Source organism: Octopus sinensis, linkage group LG2, assembly GCF_006345805.1.
Source record: "Octopus sinensis linkage group LG2, ASM634580v1, whole genome shotgun sequence".
NCBI lineage: Eukaryota > Metazoa > Mollusca > Cephalopoda > Octopoda > Octopodidae > Octopus > Octopus sinensis.
Genome location: NC_042998.1, coordinates 50,758,369 through 50,775,657, shown reverse-complemented (window position 1 = coordinate 50,775,657; position 17,289 = coordinate 50,758,369). Strand labels below are relative to the sequence as shown.

At 35.1% G+C, this 17,289-nt stretch overlaps 1 protein-coding gene and 1 long non-coding RNA gene across 7 annotated transcripts in view; one reads left to right on the top strand and one right to left on the bottom strand.

Annotated features, from left to right (window-relative positions):
• The window catches only part of LOC115232355 (tubulin polyglutamylase ttll6-like), a 497,092-nt gene extending 480,037 nt beyond the window's left edge, over positions 1–17,055 (top strand). For all 6 annotated transcript variants that reach the window (XM_036513235.1, XM_036513233.1, XM_036513224.1 and 3 more), the window contains one exon: positions 16,083–17,055. In XM_036513235.1, the coding sequence (XP_036369128.1) occupies positions 16,083–16,273 (191 nt within the window). In that variant the 3' untranslated portion in view covers positions 16,274–17,055. The remainder of the gene's footprint in view (positions 1–16,082) is intronic.
• On the bottom strand, positions 533–12,505 carry LOC118767887. The gene is made up of 3 exons (XR_005003794.1): positions 12,350–12,505; positions 4,166–4,170; positions 533–543 (listed from the first exon to the last, which is right to left on the bottom strand). It is a non-coding gene; the product is annotated as an uncharacterized LOC118767887 (long non-coding RNA).
• Positions 17,056–17,289: the final 234 nt, after the last annotated feature.

Below are 17,289 nucleotides of genomic sequence, written 5' to 3'. Positions count from 1 at the left end.
CTACCAGGTTACTCAGGTAGTAACACTCCATGACCACAGCAGTAATTTGCTTGCTCCACCTACGCCATGTGTGGTGGTCCCTTTCTGCATATCGACAGGCTGGATCCGGACTAGAACCTCTGAGCCTGCCGGGCGCAACACTGTCACCATCAATGGCTTCATTTTCATTACCACCGTTATTCACAATATTTTGTTTTTTCATTGTCACTCATATGAGGTAGTGATTATCAGGTTGTGCAATTACGAGTGTTTTTATTGTGACACCATCACTAGATGTATCATTAATCAGCCCATGAGGAGGAGGCTTCACCTGTTTCCTTTCATTATTATTATTTTCATCACTGATATTATTGTTTTTGTGTAGTAGCAGCAGTGGTTGCAGCAATAGCAGCAGTAGCAGGTGTGAGGGTAGTGGTAAGGGTGGTAGTTGGGCCTCATATTCCTGTGCTATCATAATAGTAGTAGTTGTAGTATTAGTAGTATTTAATATTAGCAGCTGCAGTATATTATTTTTATTTTTTATGATTATCACCATCACCACCTCTACCATTGTTGGAGGAGGAAATAGCTGGGTAGCAGTTTGGTGAATAACTCATGTTCTACAGGTCTATAAATAGATTCGGCAGATGGTGGGGAAATCAGCCATAGAAACAAAAGAATCTTCGCACCCTTTGGGTCAGCAGGGGTCAAATGTGTATACTACTACTAGTGGCCACTGAGAGTGCTGCCTTGAAAAGAAGAATTTCAGCGTGTTCTATTTGAAATTACTGGTAGTAAAAACAACAATATATATATACATACACACACACACACACATGTATATATACACACACATGTATATATATATACACACACACACATATATATACTGATATTCACATCATTGAGTTTTTAAATTTCTGAATTCAATTGTATTGTTACAATAAAAGGTGTATTTATGTATTTGGGTAATAGTTTAAAGTTTTTTTGATGTTCATTTGTCTGTCCAGTTGGAGAATACAGTAGGACTTTTGCAATGTAAAGGATGTTTACATTTTCCCATACTCAGGGAGAGTCAAAAAGAAAAGAAAACAAGTTGTAGATAGTAAAGTTTTGAGATTTACTAAATATAGTCTTTGGTATGACTGCACAGAGAGAAATGGTAGTGTTCTTAGAAGAAAAAGGAGGATGATGTTTACATTTTCAAATACTCAGGGAGAGAGAAAAGGATAAATATTCACACAATAGTTGTAGATATTAAAGGTTTATTATTATTATTATTATTATTATTATTATTATTATTATTATTATTATTATTATTATTATTATTATTTACTTTTAATTGGCATGTTTCTTACAATCACTTGCTGAGACATACCCAAAGGATAAGAGAGGTTACAGTATGACTGAAAGCTTGGGGAAGGGAAGTAGTAGGGGCAATAGTGAAATATTTTCATGTAATGCAACACAGATATTTAAATTGGTAGGGTTTTTCTAAAGATGTGGGCAGTAATTGATAGCACAATCTTTTGGATTTCTCTGAGACATAGTTCTCCTGGGATATTATCTAGATGTTTCTGACTACCCTTTCTTATCTACCTAGAGTACCCACAATAACAGGAACAGTTCTGGCTCTAAGATGCCACATCTTTTGTATTTATATTCACCTAATTTGTCAAATTTCTTTAAAGATATATTTTTATCAGTATTTTTAACACTTACATCTGTTAGTCTACAAGTATTTTCTTCCTTATCTTTAATGACTATGTCTGGTTGATTAGCATGGATCATTTTGTCAGTGTTGACTGGAAAATCCCAGAGGATAGTGTCATTTTTACCTTCATCGACTGGTTCAGGATTATGTTCATACCAGTAAGCAGGAGAGCTGATTTTGTAGCATTTACAAATTTTCCAATGTAAATACTGTTCTATCCTATCGTAGCAATTTTTGTATTTGTTTGGTGTCAACACAGGACATCCCGAGACGAGCTGATCTATTGTTTCAATCAAATATGTCGCAGAATCTGCATTTAAGGTCAGAATTATTTTGAAGAACATTAGCCTGGTAGTTTTTGGTAAGCAAGCTTTGATCTTGTGCCACTAATATGAAACCTTCAGTCTCTTCTTTCAGTCCTAAGCTTCTCAGCCACTGATGGGTTGTTGCTTGGTCTACATCAGCATTTAAGCTTCAAAGTATAAACTGTCTATACAGAGGCTTCAGGCTTTATTATTATTACTACTACTACTTTTATTATCATCATCATCATCATCATCATCATTATTATTGTTGTTGTTATTGTTGTTGCTGTTGTGAAAGACTCTCAAATAGCAAGCAACAACAAATCACCAAAGGTTTCAAGTAGTGCCTTCTCCTGTAACTATTGTTATTATTATTATTATTATTATTATTATCATCATTATTATTATTTATTTTGTTCATCATGTACAAATACATACGTATTCTTCATTATTTTATTCGTTTCTACTCAATTTTAGAAAAATTGAAGCATGTCTTTGACAATTCCGGAGTGTATTGAACCTAATTTGTGCATGACTTTTAGCCTACACTGTATGTGTATGTATGTATGTATGTATGTATGTATGTATGTATGTATGTATACACACACATATATACACACATACAGAGAGATAGATATACATACATATATGCATATACATGCATGCATACACACATACATACATACCTACATACATATAATACATATATATATAATTAGTTATTTACGCAAACCTTATTTATATATTTAGGTTTAGCAACCATCACTCAGCTTTTAGAAAGCTACTGTTTCATTCTGCATCCCTTCAGTCTTTGAAATATTAATTGCATATTGATGTCTCCGTTTGATCTCAGAGAAAGCCAGTAGCAATTTTAGCATCAGGTGTTGCTTCTAAATTGGCCGCACTTGTGTTAAAGGCTAGTAAACTGAAATATTTTTGGTTAACTTAGAAGATAAGTTTTATGATGCTTGATTTTAATATTGTTGCATCGGAATTGTTGTTTCCACTAAAGGCTTTCTAATCATAAAAACCGCATTTTGTTTTGCTTTCATTTGCACCACTGAAGTATGTGTGTTTAATAGTAAATTCATTGATGAAATAACTCGCAAATAATGAATTTATTACAAACGCCTTTGAGCAATTAGTACGCTATCAGTCGTAGCCAAACCGAATTATGATCAAATGCATGTAATATAAATGATAACAGCCATGATAATAATTCAAAGTGAAGAACTTGTATGATGCAATTCTACAAACTCTTCTCTGGTTACCAAATCCCTCCTACTGTCAACTAGATAAACAGCAATATATGGTTACAAATAATGTAAGATCAATGACCAACAATGCAATACCAAACAACACTGCAGTCAATTCTGAATGGTGAATAACGTATCACAAGTTCAATACAAGCTGTATGAAGATAATGATGTGGAGGTGAAAGAAAAGACGGATAAATAGGAATTGTGGCAGCAATTATCTTGGGAATAAGAAATCATTTAAGAGAGAGAGTATGTAGATAACTAAATAGTAAATTTGTCTTTCATGCTTTTAAATATCTCTGATATCTGTGATGGGACGGACATTTTATTCTATGGAAAACCATGTTGCTAAAATTACCTACAGACGTGAATGCATACATGTGAAGGTTGGGTGAAAAGTTCATAGGCTGATGAAGATAGTCTCATGGAATATGACCAAATGAGATTTGCTTTTCAACATTGTTCATCTTGTGGTCTGCACAGTTGTTCCATGTGTTGAAGTGCTTGGATCCCATTGGTGAAGAAGCTTTCGTCCTCTTGGTTAAAAAAGTCGCCAGCAGCAGATATGACATCATCATTACTGCAATATTGATTCCCAGCCAAATGTTTTTTTATTTTGGGGAACAGATGATAGTCAGATGGAACCAAATCAGGAGAATGGGGAGGCTGTTTAACCAGTTCAAAGACAAACTCACATACAGTAGCCATTGAAACCAAGAATCTGTGTGCTGGTGCATTGACCTGATGAAACAAGACCCCTTTTGTCAGTTTTCCTGGGCATTTGGTCTTGATAGCTTTTCATAACCGCCTCAGCAAGTTGGCATAGTTTTCTCCATTGTTGGTGTGGTCCTTTTGAAGATAGTCACTAAACACAATGCCTTTTGCATCCCAAAAATCTGAGCCATCACCTTCCCTGCAGATGAAACAACCTTGGCCTTCTTTGGAGCTGGTGAGGAGGGTGTTTCAACTGCATGGATCATCTCTCTGTCTCTGGCTCAAAGTGATGAACCAAACATTCATCTTGGGTTAGGGAGCATTCAAGGGAACCAGCTGGATCTGACTCAAACGATGTCAGATTTTCCCATGATTTGATCAGTATGGTACACTTTTGATCAAGTGTCAGAAGACATGACACCCAGCAAGCAGAAACCGTTGTCATGCCAAATTCGTTGTACAGAATATTCTCAACTCTATCACAGCATATGCTAATAGCATTGACCATTTGATTTATTGTCAATCAGCTGTCAACCATCAGCATGTAGTGAACACAATGTTTTCTTCAGTGGTGGCATTTGCAGGATATCCAGACCTTAGTTCATCTTCAAGACTCTCCATTTCCTCTCCTAAGTTCAATTGCCCACTTTTGCACTTTTGATAAAGCTGGGGCATCATCCCCTAATGTAGCAACCATGTCAGCATGAATGTCCTTGGGGATTAAACCAATTTTCTATCAGCATTTGATAATGCAATGATGCCGAAATTTGTCCATTTTCAACAGAAGTTGCTACTAGTTACTTTTGAAGTCTTCTTTGAAAAGTCAGAGGTTAATTTATCTGGAAAGAAACAATGCAGTTATTCATAAGAAGGGTTGAAATTAATGCATCATACAATATTTCACAGCTCTAGCATCACACCTTCATAGTCAGCCAATGAACTTTTTCAGTACACCCCTTACACACACAAAGATACAAACAAAATATATAATACATACGTGTTAAGTTTGACTGGTCGCTGCTGTTGTTGCTGCTGCCATCTGCAGTTGTTTTCAGCAGTAGAGGCAGAGAGAAAGAGGGCTTGCTAAGAAATAGAAAAGGGGGAGAAATTTCCCTTGAGGGGAGAAAACTGCTGAGATTTTATTTTTATTTTATTATACACTTATTTTATTATGCGAGTGGATATTAGTATATAATTCATTGTTTTTTGGGGGTTTTTTTCTTACTGTCCTAGTAGATGCAGATAAATTTATTTCACTCTGATTTGGAGCTTGTTAATGCACCACAACTTGGGATAAACCTACATGGTCATATAAAACATTTAGGAACTATATCATTGATTGACTTTCTTTTCTTTATAGTGGAGAAAAGAGGTAATACAATATATAACTCTCTGTGTGTTGTACTTAACATGAATACATCATGAAAGGCAAATTTACAGTAGTATTTGTCCAAAGATAATATCTCTATAAATGTGATGTGCTCAAAAACAAGTATATATATATATATATAATAGACTGACAAAAATCTCCAAGCAGCTGCTAGTGAAAAGGCTAGATACATTTCTGCTGTCTACCAAATTTGTGCCAAGCCAAAATTTGTCACCACTGATGTAGGAAACATTGGAGTGTCAGAAAAGAAAATGCCTTGCAGTTTTTGTTCCAGTTCTTTGCATTCTGTGTTCAACTCCTGCTGAGGTCAGGCTTGTCTTTCAGCTTCCTTGGGCTGATAAACTAAAGTGCCACCCTTTATTATATAAATAAATACCAAAAACAAAAAATTAAATAAGATTAAAAAGAATTGTGACCTTGTATGTCTGTTAGAAATTATTATTATCATCATCATCACTATTATCATAAAGTGCATCCTCCCCCAAAATTTCAGGCATTGTGCCTATTTTTGAAAGGATTATTATTATTATTATTATTACTTTTTTTTTCCTCTTTCAAATTTGCTTCCATTTCTTGCCGAGTGTCTTCCCGACTCCTAGGGCAAAGAAACTCATAGTACACACCGGTAGGCCATCAAACCAAACTCAATAGTTAGTTCATTTTTTTTTTTTTTTAAGTTAAATTAAAATACATGGGTAGTAATAATTCTCACATCGACAATGCTCTTCTCAATACGTGTGATGTACCAGTTAAGACAATCTTTTGCACTTCTTGCAGGGATGGTAAGCCAGGGATCATTCTCATCATTATTATTATTATTATTATTATTATTATTATTATTTTGTTTGTACAAGTTGGCTCCAAGTCTCACCCAGAGACCTCAAGAGACAACAAGTTCAAAGGTCATGTTGATGTTATGCCTAGGGTGCCATATATTTGGTTTTGTACATAGTGTTGTTCTTGAGAATGTTTAAGAAACCATAAGAAAAGCATGTTTGTTTTAAAACTTGAGATTACATAGAAAGTATTTTGCGTAGGATATGAGCAGTTCCCATGAGCACTATCTTTTGAATTTCTGCCATTTTGGGGTTTCCTGGTATCTGAGCTAGGTAGCAATCAGCCCCTTTTCCTATCATTCCCAGGGCCACCACCACCATCGCCATCATCATCATCATCATCACTATTTATTGGGTGGCAAACTATTATTATTATTATTATTATTATTATCATTATCATTATTATTATTACTATTATTGCCTTTGCACAGCTTCTAAAACTGGAGATGTATTACAGTGTCAGCTGTTCATTACCAGTGAACTAAGGTAACACCTCTTATTTTAAGTGCACCTTCCGGAATATTTGAGCAGTTCCAAGCAGTGCTGTTTTCTGCAAGTGATCCACTCTTATTGCAACCCCTATTTGTTCCATGTACTTCTCAAGATTTTTGTTCACTGTTCCCAGGGCCCTGACAATTATTGGTACTACTGCTTCCTTTTTCATTGACCACAACTGCTTAACTTCCCAAGCTAACCTGTCATATCTATCAACTTTTCTTTCTTCCTTATCGCATACCTTGTTTTCAGCTGAGCATGCTATGATCCAGCATAGTTTATTTTCTTTCTCAATTAAGACTATGTCTGGATTCTTATTCTCTATCTCATAGTCGCACTGAATCATAAAATCCCATAGGATCTTTGCATTTCTATTTTCAACGATGCCTTTAGGTTTGTGGTTGAACCAATTTTTTGCTCCCTCAAGTCCATACTTGTTGCAAAGTGTCCAATGGACAAGCCTGGCTATATTGTTGTGGCATATCTTATATTCCTTCTGGGCTAGTAGCATACATTGACTGGTAATATGGCATACAATTTCACCGTTTTGTCCACAGATTCTGCACTTATCACTTTCTGGTGTTATTATTATTATTATTATTATTATTATTATATATACATATATATGAGTGGCTGTGTGGTAAGTAGCTTGTTTACCAACCACATGGTTCCGGGTTCAGTTCCACTGCGTGGCATCTTGGGCAAGTGTCTTCTGCTATAGCCTCGGGCTGACCAAAGCCTTGTGAGTGGATTTGGTAGATGGAAACTGAAAGAAGCCCATCGTATATATGTATATATATATGTGTGTGTCTGTGTTTGTCCCCCTAGGATTGCTTGACAACCGATGCTAGTGTGTTTATGTCCCTGTTACTTAGCGGTTCGGCAAAAGAGACCGATAGAATAAGTACTGGGCTTATAAAAGAATAAGTCCCGGGGTCGAGTTGCTCGATTAAAGGTGGTGCTCCAGCATGGCCGCAGTCAAATGACTGAAACAAGTAAAAGAGAAAAAGAGTATATATGTGTATATATATGTGTATATATATATATATATGTGTGTATATATATATATGTATATATATGTATATATACATATACATAAATATGTATATATATATGTATATATACATATACATATATATATATATATATATATATATATATATATATACATATATATATTTATATATATGCAAACATATAAGGGATGGCCATAATAGGACATCCGACTCACTAGAAAGAGCAGTTAAACTCCAAACCACTAATAGTTGTAATTCTGAAATGGAAAGAGAAATAAAAACGTTTACCCTCTCCTTTCTTTATTATTTATATATATGTATATATATATATATATATATATATATATATATATATATATATATATATATATTCAAATTTAGAGAAAAATAAAGGTGAAGGCAGGTCTAGGAACAACAAGCAGGTATATTAGTTTAACACTTGGGAAAAATGCAGAAGTCTTTTATGTTTCGAGCCTATGCTCTCTGACAGAAAGGATTAAGAGGGAAAGAATGGTAATGGAATGAAAAAAAATGGAGAGAGAAAAACTGTGGTTTGTTTTGGATAGGTATGGTATAATTCTGACTAGAAATTAGATGAAAATATACAAAATGAAAAGCAAATGTTTTTTAAATCTTATTAAAGTTATCTATGAAGTGATACAAAAAGTTACAGGAAAAAATACACAAATTAGTTGACAACATGATTGGAAAAAGAACCAAAAAATTAATGATGTCTTACCTGTTTAGCTGAGTAAGAGTATGTTGTCTCTTCTTTCCTTTTTTTTCTATCTTACTCTTTTTGTTTATCTGTCTGTCTCTCTCTGTTTTCCTCTTTCTCTGTCTCTCTATATTTCTCTATTTTTATTTCCCCCCCCCATCTCACACACACACACACACTATCCAGTAATGAAAACAAATCTGTCTGTTGATTAACTAGGTTGTTTATCCTTCACTTGCTGTTAAGGACAAATATTGTGTATGATGAATTGATTGTGCATAATGCCTGATTATAAAAAGACAATAGCTTGTTAGTTAGTGAAGGAATTTTCAACTGTTCTGGACAGACATTTTTTTCCATTTTATTTTTTGCTATTTTTTCTTCCATAATTTGTTGTTTTGTTTTTTTTTTTCTTCATTTACTTTTAAATCCTGGCGGTTTCTAGTTATATTCAAACATTGTAGAAATACTTTGCTTGTATGACACAAACACACCTGGGGTACAGCGAAAACAAAAGATATGGTTGTCAAAAGTTATGTATATGACAAAATTCATAGTCTAAGAGTTTCTAGGTGTCTTTTATTACAACCTCAGGCTGACCAAAGCCTTGTGAGTAGATGTTGTAGACAGAAACTGAAAGAAGCCCATTGTGTGTATAAATGTATATTCTTTTATTATTTCTAGTCATTTGACTACGGCCATGCTGGAGCACCACCTTGAAGGATTTTAGTCAAACAAATTGACCCCAGGACTTATTTTTTAAGTCTAGTACTTATTCTATTGGCCTCCTTTGCCAAACTGTAAAGTTATTGAGATTTAAACACACCAACAGCAGTAGTCAAGTGGTAATTGGAGGAGAAATACTAACAAACATACACACACAACACACACACACACACACACACACACACACACACACACACATATATATATATATATATATGATGGGCTTCTTTCAGTTTCCATCTACCAAATCCACTCACAAGGCTTTGGTTGGCCTGAGCCTATAGTAGAAGTATGGCCTCTTAAGTGTTGTGTTTTGAAACACAATTTTATCATAGAATTTAAATTATATTTTAGGTGAATTTCAGCATACTTGATAATAGATGTATGCTCTTTAATAATTTTCTACTTATTTCAGACTGAAAGCATTCTTAAAGCATAGGTGCCCTTAATTATGAACATTACAAAAAAGAACCTTCGCTTACTTTTCTTGCATGAGTTCAAGCTTGGGCACAATGCCCCCCATACCACTGCCAATATCAACAGAGCAGGGGAGAGGGGTCCACAAGTGATCATACAGTAGGAAGGTGATTTCAGAAATTCCATAGTAGTGAGCCTTGAAGATGAAGAAGGTAGAGGACCGCCATGCAGTCTTGACAATGAGCAATTGAAAGCAACCATTGAACAAAATCATGTCAAAGTGTTAGAGAAGTGTCTCAGGTACTCGATGTCAGTATTGCAATGGTCACATGCAATCTGCAGAAGATTGGTAAGGTGAAAAAGTTATAGTGTTGTCTGCATTGGTCTTTTATTTCATGCCATGAAATAGATGAAAGATAAATCTTTCCACTAAATACACCTTAAACCACATCCAGCAAAAGGCCACTCAACAGATAGACAAAGTTACTCACAGACATATTCCAGCCTTTGACCCACAAGCTTGCTGACTACTTTCTCTACCTTTTCTACCACTACCAAAATGGCCTTTGTTTTTTGGCTCTAGCTGGTTTGCTTCTCAACTACATGGTTCTTAGTTCAGGCCCATTGATTTGCACTTTAAGCATGTATCTTCTACTACAACCCTGGGTTAACCAAGGCCTTGTAAGTAGATTTGATAGATAGAAACAATATTTATACAGATGTGTGTGTGTCTTCTTGATTGATCTGGCAGATCGATAAACTTAAGCATAATTGAATAAATATTGGGTTCTTTAGTGGAGTATTTCTCCTATATTTGTGAGTGTAACTTCTGCTCACACAGACATCTTAAACCACATCCAGAGAAAGGCCACTCACAGATATGCAGACTACATTCTCTGCCTTTTCTACCTCTACTAAAATGGTCTCCTTTGCTTTTTGGATCTAGTTGATTTTTTGCTATCTCAACTCAAGTACTCTTGACTCACTCATCTTTCCACCCTTTCTCATCATCCATGTGCGCTCATTCCTCAGGTTTTGCATTAACCACAACCCCCAGTAACCTTCCCACAGGAATATCAGCCCCTCACTTTCTGCCCTTATGTTTCCTGCCAGTGTTAACTCGCAACAGTTTAAGTGAAGCATTAATGATATTAATCTTGTCAAAGGCAGTGAGCTGGCAGAAACATTAGCGCGCCGGGGGAAATGCTTAGCGGTATTTCATCTGTCGTTACGTTCAGAGTTCAAATTCCGCCGAGGTCGACTTTGCCTTTCATCTTTTCAGGGTTGATAAATAAAGTACCAGTTTCGCACTGGGGTCGATGTAATTGACTTAATCCCTTTGTCCTTGTTTGTCCCCTCTATGTTTAGCCCCTTGTGGGCAGTAAAGAAATAGATATTAATCTTGTCACCCTCAGCGAGTCAGAGAAAGCCTGGCACCCTGCCCCTTCCTCCAGATCCAGCAAATGGAAAAAGAAAAAAAATTTGTCTGCCCAGAAACATGAAATATCAATATTTTGAACTGTTGGTTGTACATACCTCTTCCAATTAGACATTTCATGTCTAAATTTGTATTGATTAGTACCTGTTTAACCTTTCATTACAACAGTATCATTAAAATAAGTATTAGTCATATACAAGAGAAGGAGTGGTGGTGAGGGTCAGTTGTCTTTCAGTTCTTCGTTAAGATATAAATTGTGTCACACTTTGATGGTTCATTTTATACAATTATAATTTCCGTTTCATCTGCAGAGTGTATATTTACAATATTTATATTTACAACAGGTGCTTGTGTTGCTGTGTGGTTAAGAAGTTTGCTTCTTAATCACATGGTTCTTGGCTCAGTCCTGCTGTATTGCCCTTTGGACAAGTGTCTTCTACTCTAACCATTATAACCCTGGGTTTACCAAAGCTTTGTGAGTGGATTTGCTAGACATTTGCTGAGGATGCAGTAGCATGCATCATGCATTTCCAATATTCTGCAAAAGTATATCTATCAATGAGGAAATATTATCTTATTTGGAAATGGATGCAGGATGGTGACTGGAAAGGCATCCAGCTGCTCATCTGCCTCAACAAACACTGACTAGCCTGTGCAAACATGAAATGAAAAAGTGGATGTTATAGCAATGTGGACTGTAAAGACAACCTCTGATCAACAACAGGGGCCTGTTAAATTTATGTGTGCATGTGTTTGTTAAATTTATGTGTGTGTGTGTGTGTGTGTTAATATTTATTTAAAAGCGTTACACATTCATATGCATTTTGGTTTTATTTTTTAAAAATTTTTTGTGTGCGTATGTGTGTTAATGTTTGTTAATATTTTGTGTGTATGTGTGTTAATATTTTTTGTGTGTATATATGTGTTAATATGTTTGAAAACAAAGGAACTTTTAGATTTAATATCACTATTAACTACAAGTGAATCTATTTATTTTCGAATTCTTATTATTAATTGTGAGAGTTGGAGAAGACATATAGTTTATATTAATTAAGTAAAATTATTTTTCAAGTTAATTACTCGTAAGCGCTGGTGCAAAGGGTCAATCACTACTTTTATTAATCTAATTATTACTATTGTATGTGTTGTACTTGTATTCTACGTCATCAGATTATGTGTTGAAAAGCAATTTCTTCATTATGTAATTTTCGAATTTCAATATACTAATGGCGGTGCCCCAGCATGGCCACAGCTCGTGAGCTGAAACTAGATAATATAAAAAAAAAATAAATAAATACTAGAAACGATATACATTATTATTATTACTATTATGCAATTTTACCTGTGAAGGTGCATCGCTCAGTGGTTGGAGCGTTGAGCTTATGATCGTGAGATTGTGAGTTTGATTCCCGGACTGGGCTTCGTGTAGTGTTCTTGAGCAAGACATTTTATTTCACGTTGCTCCAGTTAACTCAACTGTAGAAATGAGTTGCAACATCACTGGTGCCAAGCTGTATTGGCCTTTGCATTTCCCTTGGATGACATCGGTGGTGTGGAGAGAGGAGGCTGGTATGCATGGGCGACTGCTGGCCTTCCATAAGCAACCTTGCCGGGACTTGTGCCTCGGAGGGTAACATTCTAGGTGCAATCCCATGGTTATTCATGACCGAAGGGGGTCTCTTCCTCTTCTTCCTTCTATTCAATTTTACCTACAACTTAATAAGTTTACATTCTATCCACTTTTTTATATGATTTATAATATTTTAATTGTACCTTTTAATACATATCTATACCGTTTAATTTATCTAATTAATATTTTAATCTATCTTTTATTATATCTTATATTTTATTTTTTATTTATAGTTTTTAAATACATATCTATAAGAATTCATGCAAGATAAACCTTTTTCACATTTACTGTTAATAAGTTTGTGTTTAGATGTTAATATTTGGAAAAGTTCATCAGTACAGAAATCACAGTGATTGTCAGGTTTTCTATAGGATTTAGCATGGCTAATAATTTCCCACTTCAGATTAAAATCCTTATTTTTGTCCTTTAACTCCCATATTAATTTGCTTAGATTGGTGCTGGTTGATTTAGTTTTATATTTAAATGTGCTTTCATGGTTGGTAATTCTTCACTTAATAAAATTTTTCATACCCTGTATGTAATTATAATTTATTCCTTCAGATTTTACATTGCACCTATATACCATATCTTTCTTTTTGCATAGGTTTTTAAGTGGACAGTTTTCTCTAATTTTGTTGATATATAAAATTAAACCGGGGAAGCTAGGATGTTAGCATACCTTTTAGGAGGTATCTTTATCATCAAAATTGCTTATATATATATATATATATTGCTTTAAGGGTGTCATGAAAGGCCTTCCAAGTTCTTTTACAGGGCTTAGAAATACTGAAAGACCATTGCAATAAGTGTGTGAAAGTGGAAGGGGAATATATTAAATAAAATCATAATTTACTGATCCTCCTACATTTTCTTTTACCCAGAGCCAGGAGCTTTTCGGCACCCCTTCATAAATGTCAATTTATACTCTAAAGATGCTGTATCGGCTGAATGGCTATGAATTTCATAAAGGAGTTCCAGGCTCATTCTCACTTCATGACTGCTTGGCTAAGTCTCTTTGAGAATAATCTCAGGTCAGCCCAAGTCTTGTGAGTGAGACTCTCTGGACATGTGCTCTGCAAGTGACCAACAGTTGGATTGCTCCTGTATTCCAAAGGTTTGACCTTATCACATGCTGTGTCACTCTGACTCTGTTATAGGATTATGTAAAGGTGCATGTGTCTGAGGAGTACTCAACCATCTACATGTAAATTTTAACGGGTAGGGTTATCCAGTTGACTGATGACTAAATAATGGAACTACTTACACATGGCTGGCACTTAAGCCCAAGAACCTTTCTTTTATATTTTTCATACTCTAAAGATGAAATGAACATCCAGAACAGAAAATTAGAGTCTCCATGACAACAATTCATTCAGAAAAATAGCAACAACAACAACAACAGCTTCAATATCACCATCACCACCACCACCACCACCACTACAACTGCCATTCACCCCCCACTCCCATCATCATTATTATTTAACCTCCACTTTTCTATGCTTGCTTGGGTCAAATGGAATTAGTAGGGGCAGATTTTCTATGGCGAGATGCTCTTCCTGTCACCCACCCTCACTCATTTCTGGGCTAGGTAATATTTCCCATGGCTAGACATTGAAACAAACAACACTGCTTGTATGACAGTGATACTTGTTTACAACTATCTCAAGATGCCAAGTCATTTCATATTATTCATATCATTGAATTTTTTCTGTAGAGGAATTTATATAATAACCTTAAAATGGAGAGAGAAAGACATGTAAATAAATATCGAATAGAAATTGTGATGATCTGCCATGGTGTGATATTGTGGAATGATGCGATATTTAGATATTACATTTCGCTGTACAATGTTGTGGTGTTTGGGTTGACTAGATTGTATAACGTGATATTTGTATTGCCCTGCGTTGCTGTATAGCATGGTGAAATATTATATATTAGTATAGCTTGGTGAGATATTATATATTACCATATATACTGATATATTAATATAACATGAAGAATGACAGACTAGCAAAATCATTAGAGTATCTAATAAAATGCATGGTAGTATGCCTTTATGGTTTGAGTTAAAATCCTTCCAAGGTCAACAAAATACAGTATATGTCAACAACTAAAGCTGATTTGATTGAATTATACCCCACTACCTCCTAATTTCTGGTTTTGTGCTTATGTAAGAAAATTGTACCGTTAACTTGTTTCAGGTGTTAGACTGCAGCCATGCTGCCTTGAAGAACTCTTAATCAAGTGGATCAATCCTGAAACTTTTTTTTAACCTGGTACTAATTCTTTTGGTGTCTTTTGCCAAACTGTTAAGTGGCATAAACACACCAACACAATTGTCAAATAGTGATGAGCAACAAACACAGACACAAAGATGCACACCACACACACACACGTGTGTATATATATATATATATATATCATCATCATCATCATCATCGTTTAATGTCTGTTTCCCATGCTAGCATGGGCTGGATGGTTTGACCGGGGTCTGGGAAGCCAGGAGGCTGCAACAGGCTCCAGTCTGATCTGGCAGTGTTTCTACAGCTGGATGCTCTTCCTAACACCAACCACTCAATGAGTGTAGTGGGTGCTTTTTACGTGCCACCAGCACAGGTGCCAGGGGAGGGTGGCAGCGGCCATGATCGGTTGGTGCTTTTTACGTGTCACTGGCACAGAAGCCAGTCAAGGCGGCGCTGGCATTGGCCACGTTTGGATGGTGCTTTTCATGTGCCACCAAAGGGCTTCTTATAGTTTCCTTCTACCAAATCCACTCCCAAGGCTTTGGTTGACCTGAGGCTGCAGTAGTAGACACTTGCTCAAGGTGCCATGCAGTGGGACTGAATCCAGAACCATGTGGTTGGGAAGCAAACTTCTTACCACATAGCCATTCTAAAGAAGATTGTAAGGTAAAGCAAATTTTACGGTAATGGTTTATTGTTCATGAGAACAGGTGTATTCAGATAATAATTCTCATATCTATATATATATATATATAAAGCTGAAGTTGTTTGTGTATGGCAGGTTTCGTAGCCTTCAACTAACACTATCTCCTCCTAGATCCTGCGGTGCAAATTGACCAAAATTGAGAGTATGATAAAAGAAGGCTTGTTCTTCATTCCGTAGAAGATAAAATTCAAATCAGACCATGTTAAGACGCAAAATTATTTATATCAAAAAGGTGCTTTTTTTTCTATGAAAATCCCTATTTTTTTACTGCTGTGTCACCATTTTTTGGTTTATTTCAACCAAAAAAAATGTTCACTTAAAGAGAATAACAAACTACATAATGCAAAATTTTTACTTTTAAAATATTCCAATTCTAAAGGGTAAAAACAAACCTGAGCAACGCCGGGCGATACTGCTAGTATATATATAAAATGCCTGATTATTTGTCAAGAACTGCTGTTGAATCTTCTGTTTAATGCGCATATATTTCTTTCAGATCTACCCAAGTTTTCTACTTCATGGAGTCACAGTTTGATGATTACTTCTGCCCCTGCACCCCTAATCTATAAGTGCAGTATGCTTCATACCAAGCCTCGACATAAACAAATTCTAGCAAAGAAATCGAAAGTTACCCATGGTTTGTATTCAGCTATGCGATCATATAAACGCACAACCACACCACCATAACCACAATTGTCTCCCCCTTACCACCTGAAGAACAGAAATGAAAAGTACAAATGGAAACTATTCATAATAAGCTGTAACGAAGCTTAAATATTTTTTTCATGATGACCACAACTTTTGTAACTGAAAAGAACGAAAGTAAACAAGGAAGCAAAATTTAAGGTTGAGCTGGGACATAAATAACTGTGATATTTGCTTGTTATGTCATCTTTGTAGATAACAAAAGAAATATTTCAATAACTTCCTTTTCAAAGATTTTTGCATTGTTTGTTGTTGAAATTGAAAGATGTATGCAATCTCAGAAAAGATATTTCTTTATGAAGTATTGACAAATATATTATTGACAGTATGGCCATTTTATTGTTTGACGTTCTGAATCCCAAAGGAAAAACCACAAAAATTTTGTTCGCATTTTTATTATAACTACTCACTCACTTCACCATCTTTCTCTATCTTCTCTTTTTCAACAACTATGAACTGCTAGTTGCCATGAGCAACAACTTCTTTTACACTGGATGTCATATGAAACATAGTACATGAAGTGTAATAGAAGTGTTGGAAGATACAAATAATAGTGCCAACTTCACATTGGTAAGCTAACGACTACCAAGTGACCTTTAAGCAAAACCATCCCTTTTTTTTTTTTTTTTTGGTTACAGAAATCTGGAAAATTGAAGAATATTTGTCTTCTAACGTCCTTTTTTGAATTGTTTCATATTGACATCCTACTTCTCTTGAATTTATGATTTGAATCTAATTAAAATTTATTCTATTCTGTATAAGTATGTAAGAAGTTTTGTAGTTGTTTGTTATTTTTTAGAAATATTTCTACAAAATATAAACTTGTTGAAAAACTACCCGAAAGGTTTTTTTTTCCTAATTCCTTTTAACCCTTTAGCATTTAATCCAGTCATATCCAGCCCAAATATTCCAACTATTTTATGCTCAAATCAGCCACATCCAGTCTCTAGCATGATATTCTACTCTATAATGACATTCTAAAAATAAAACAATCACAT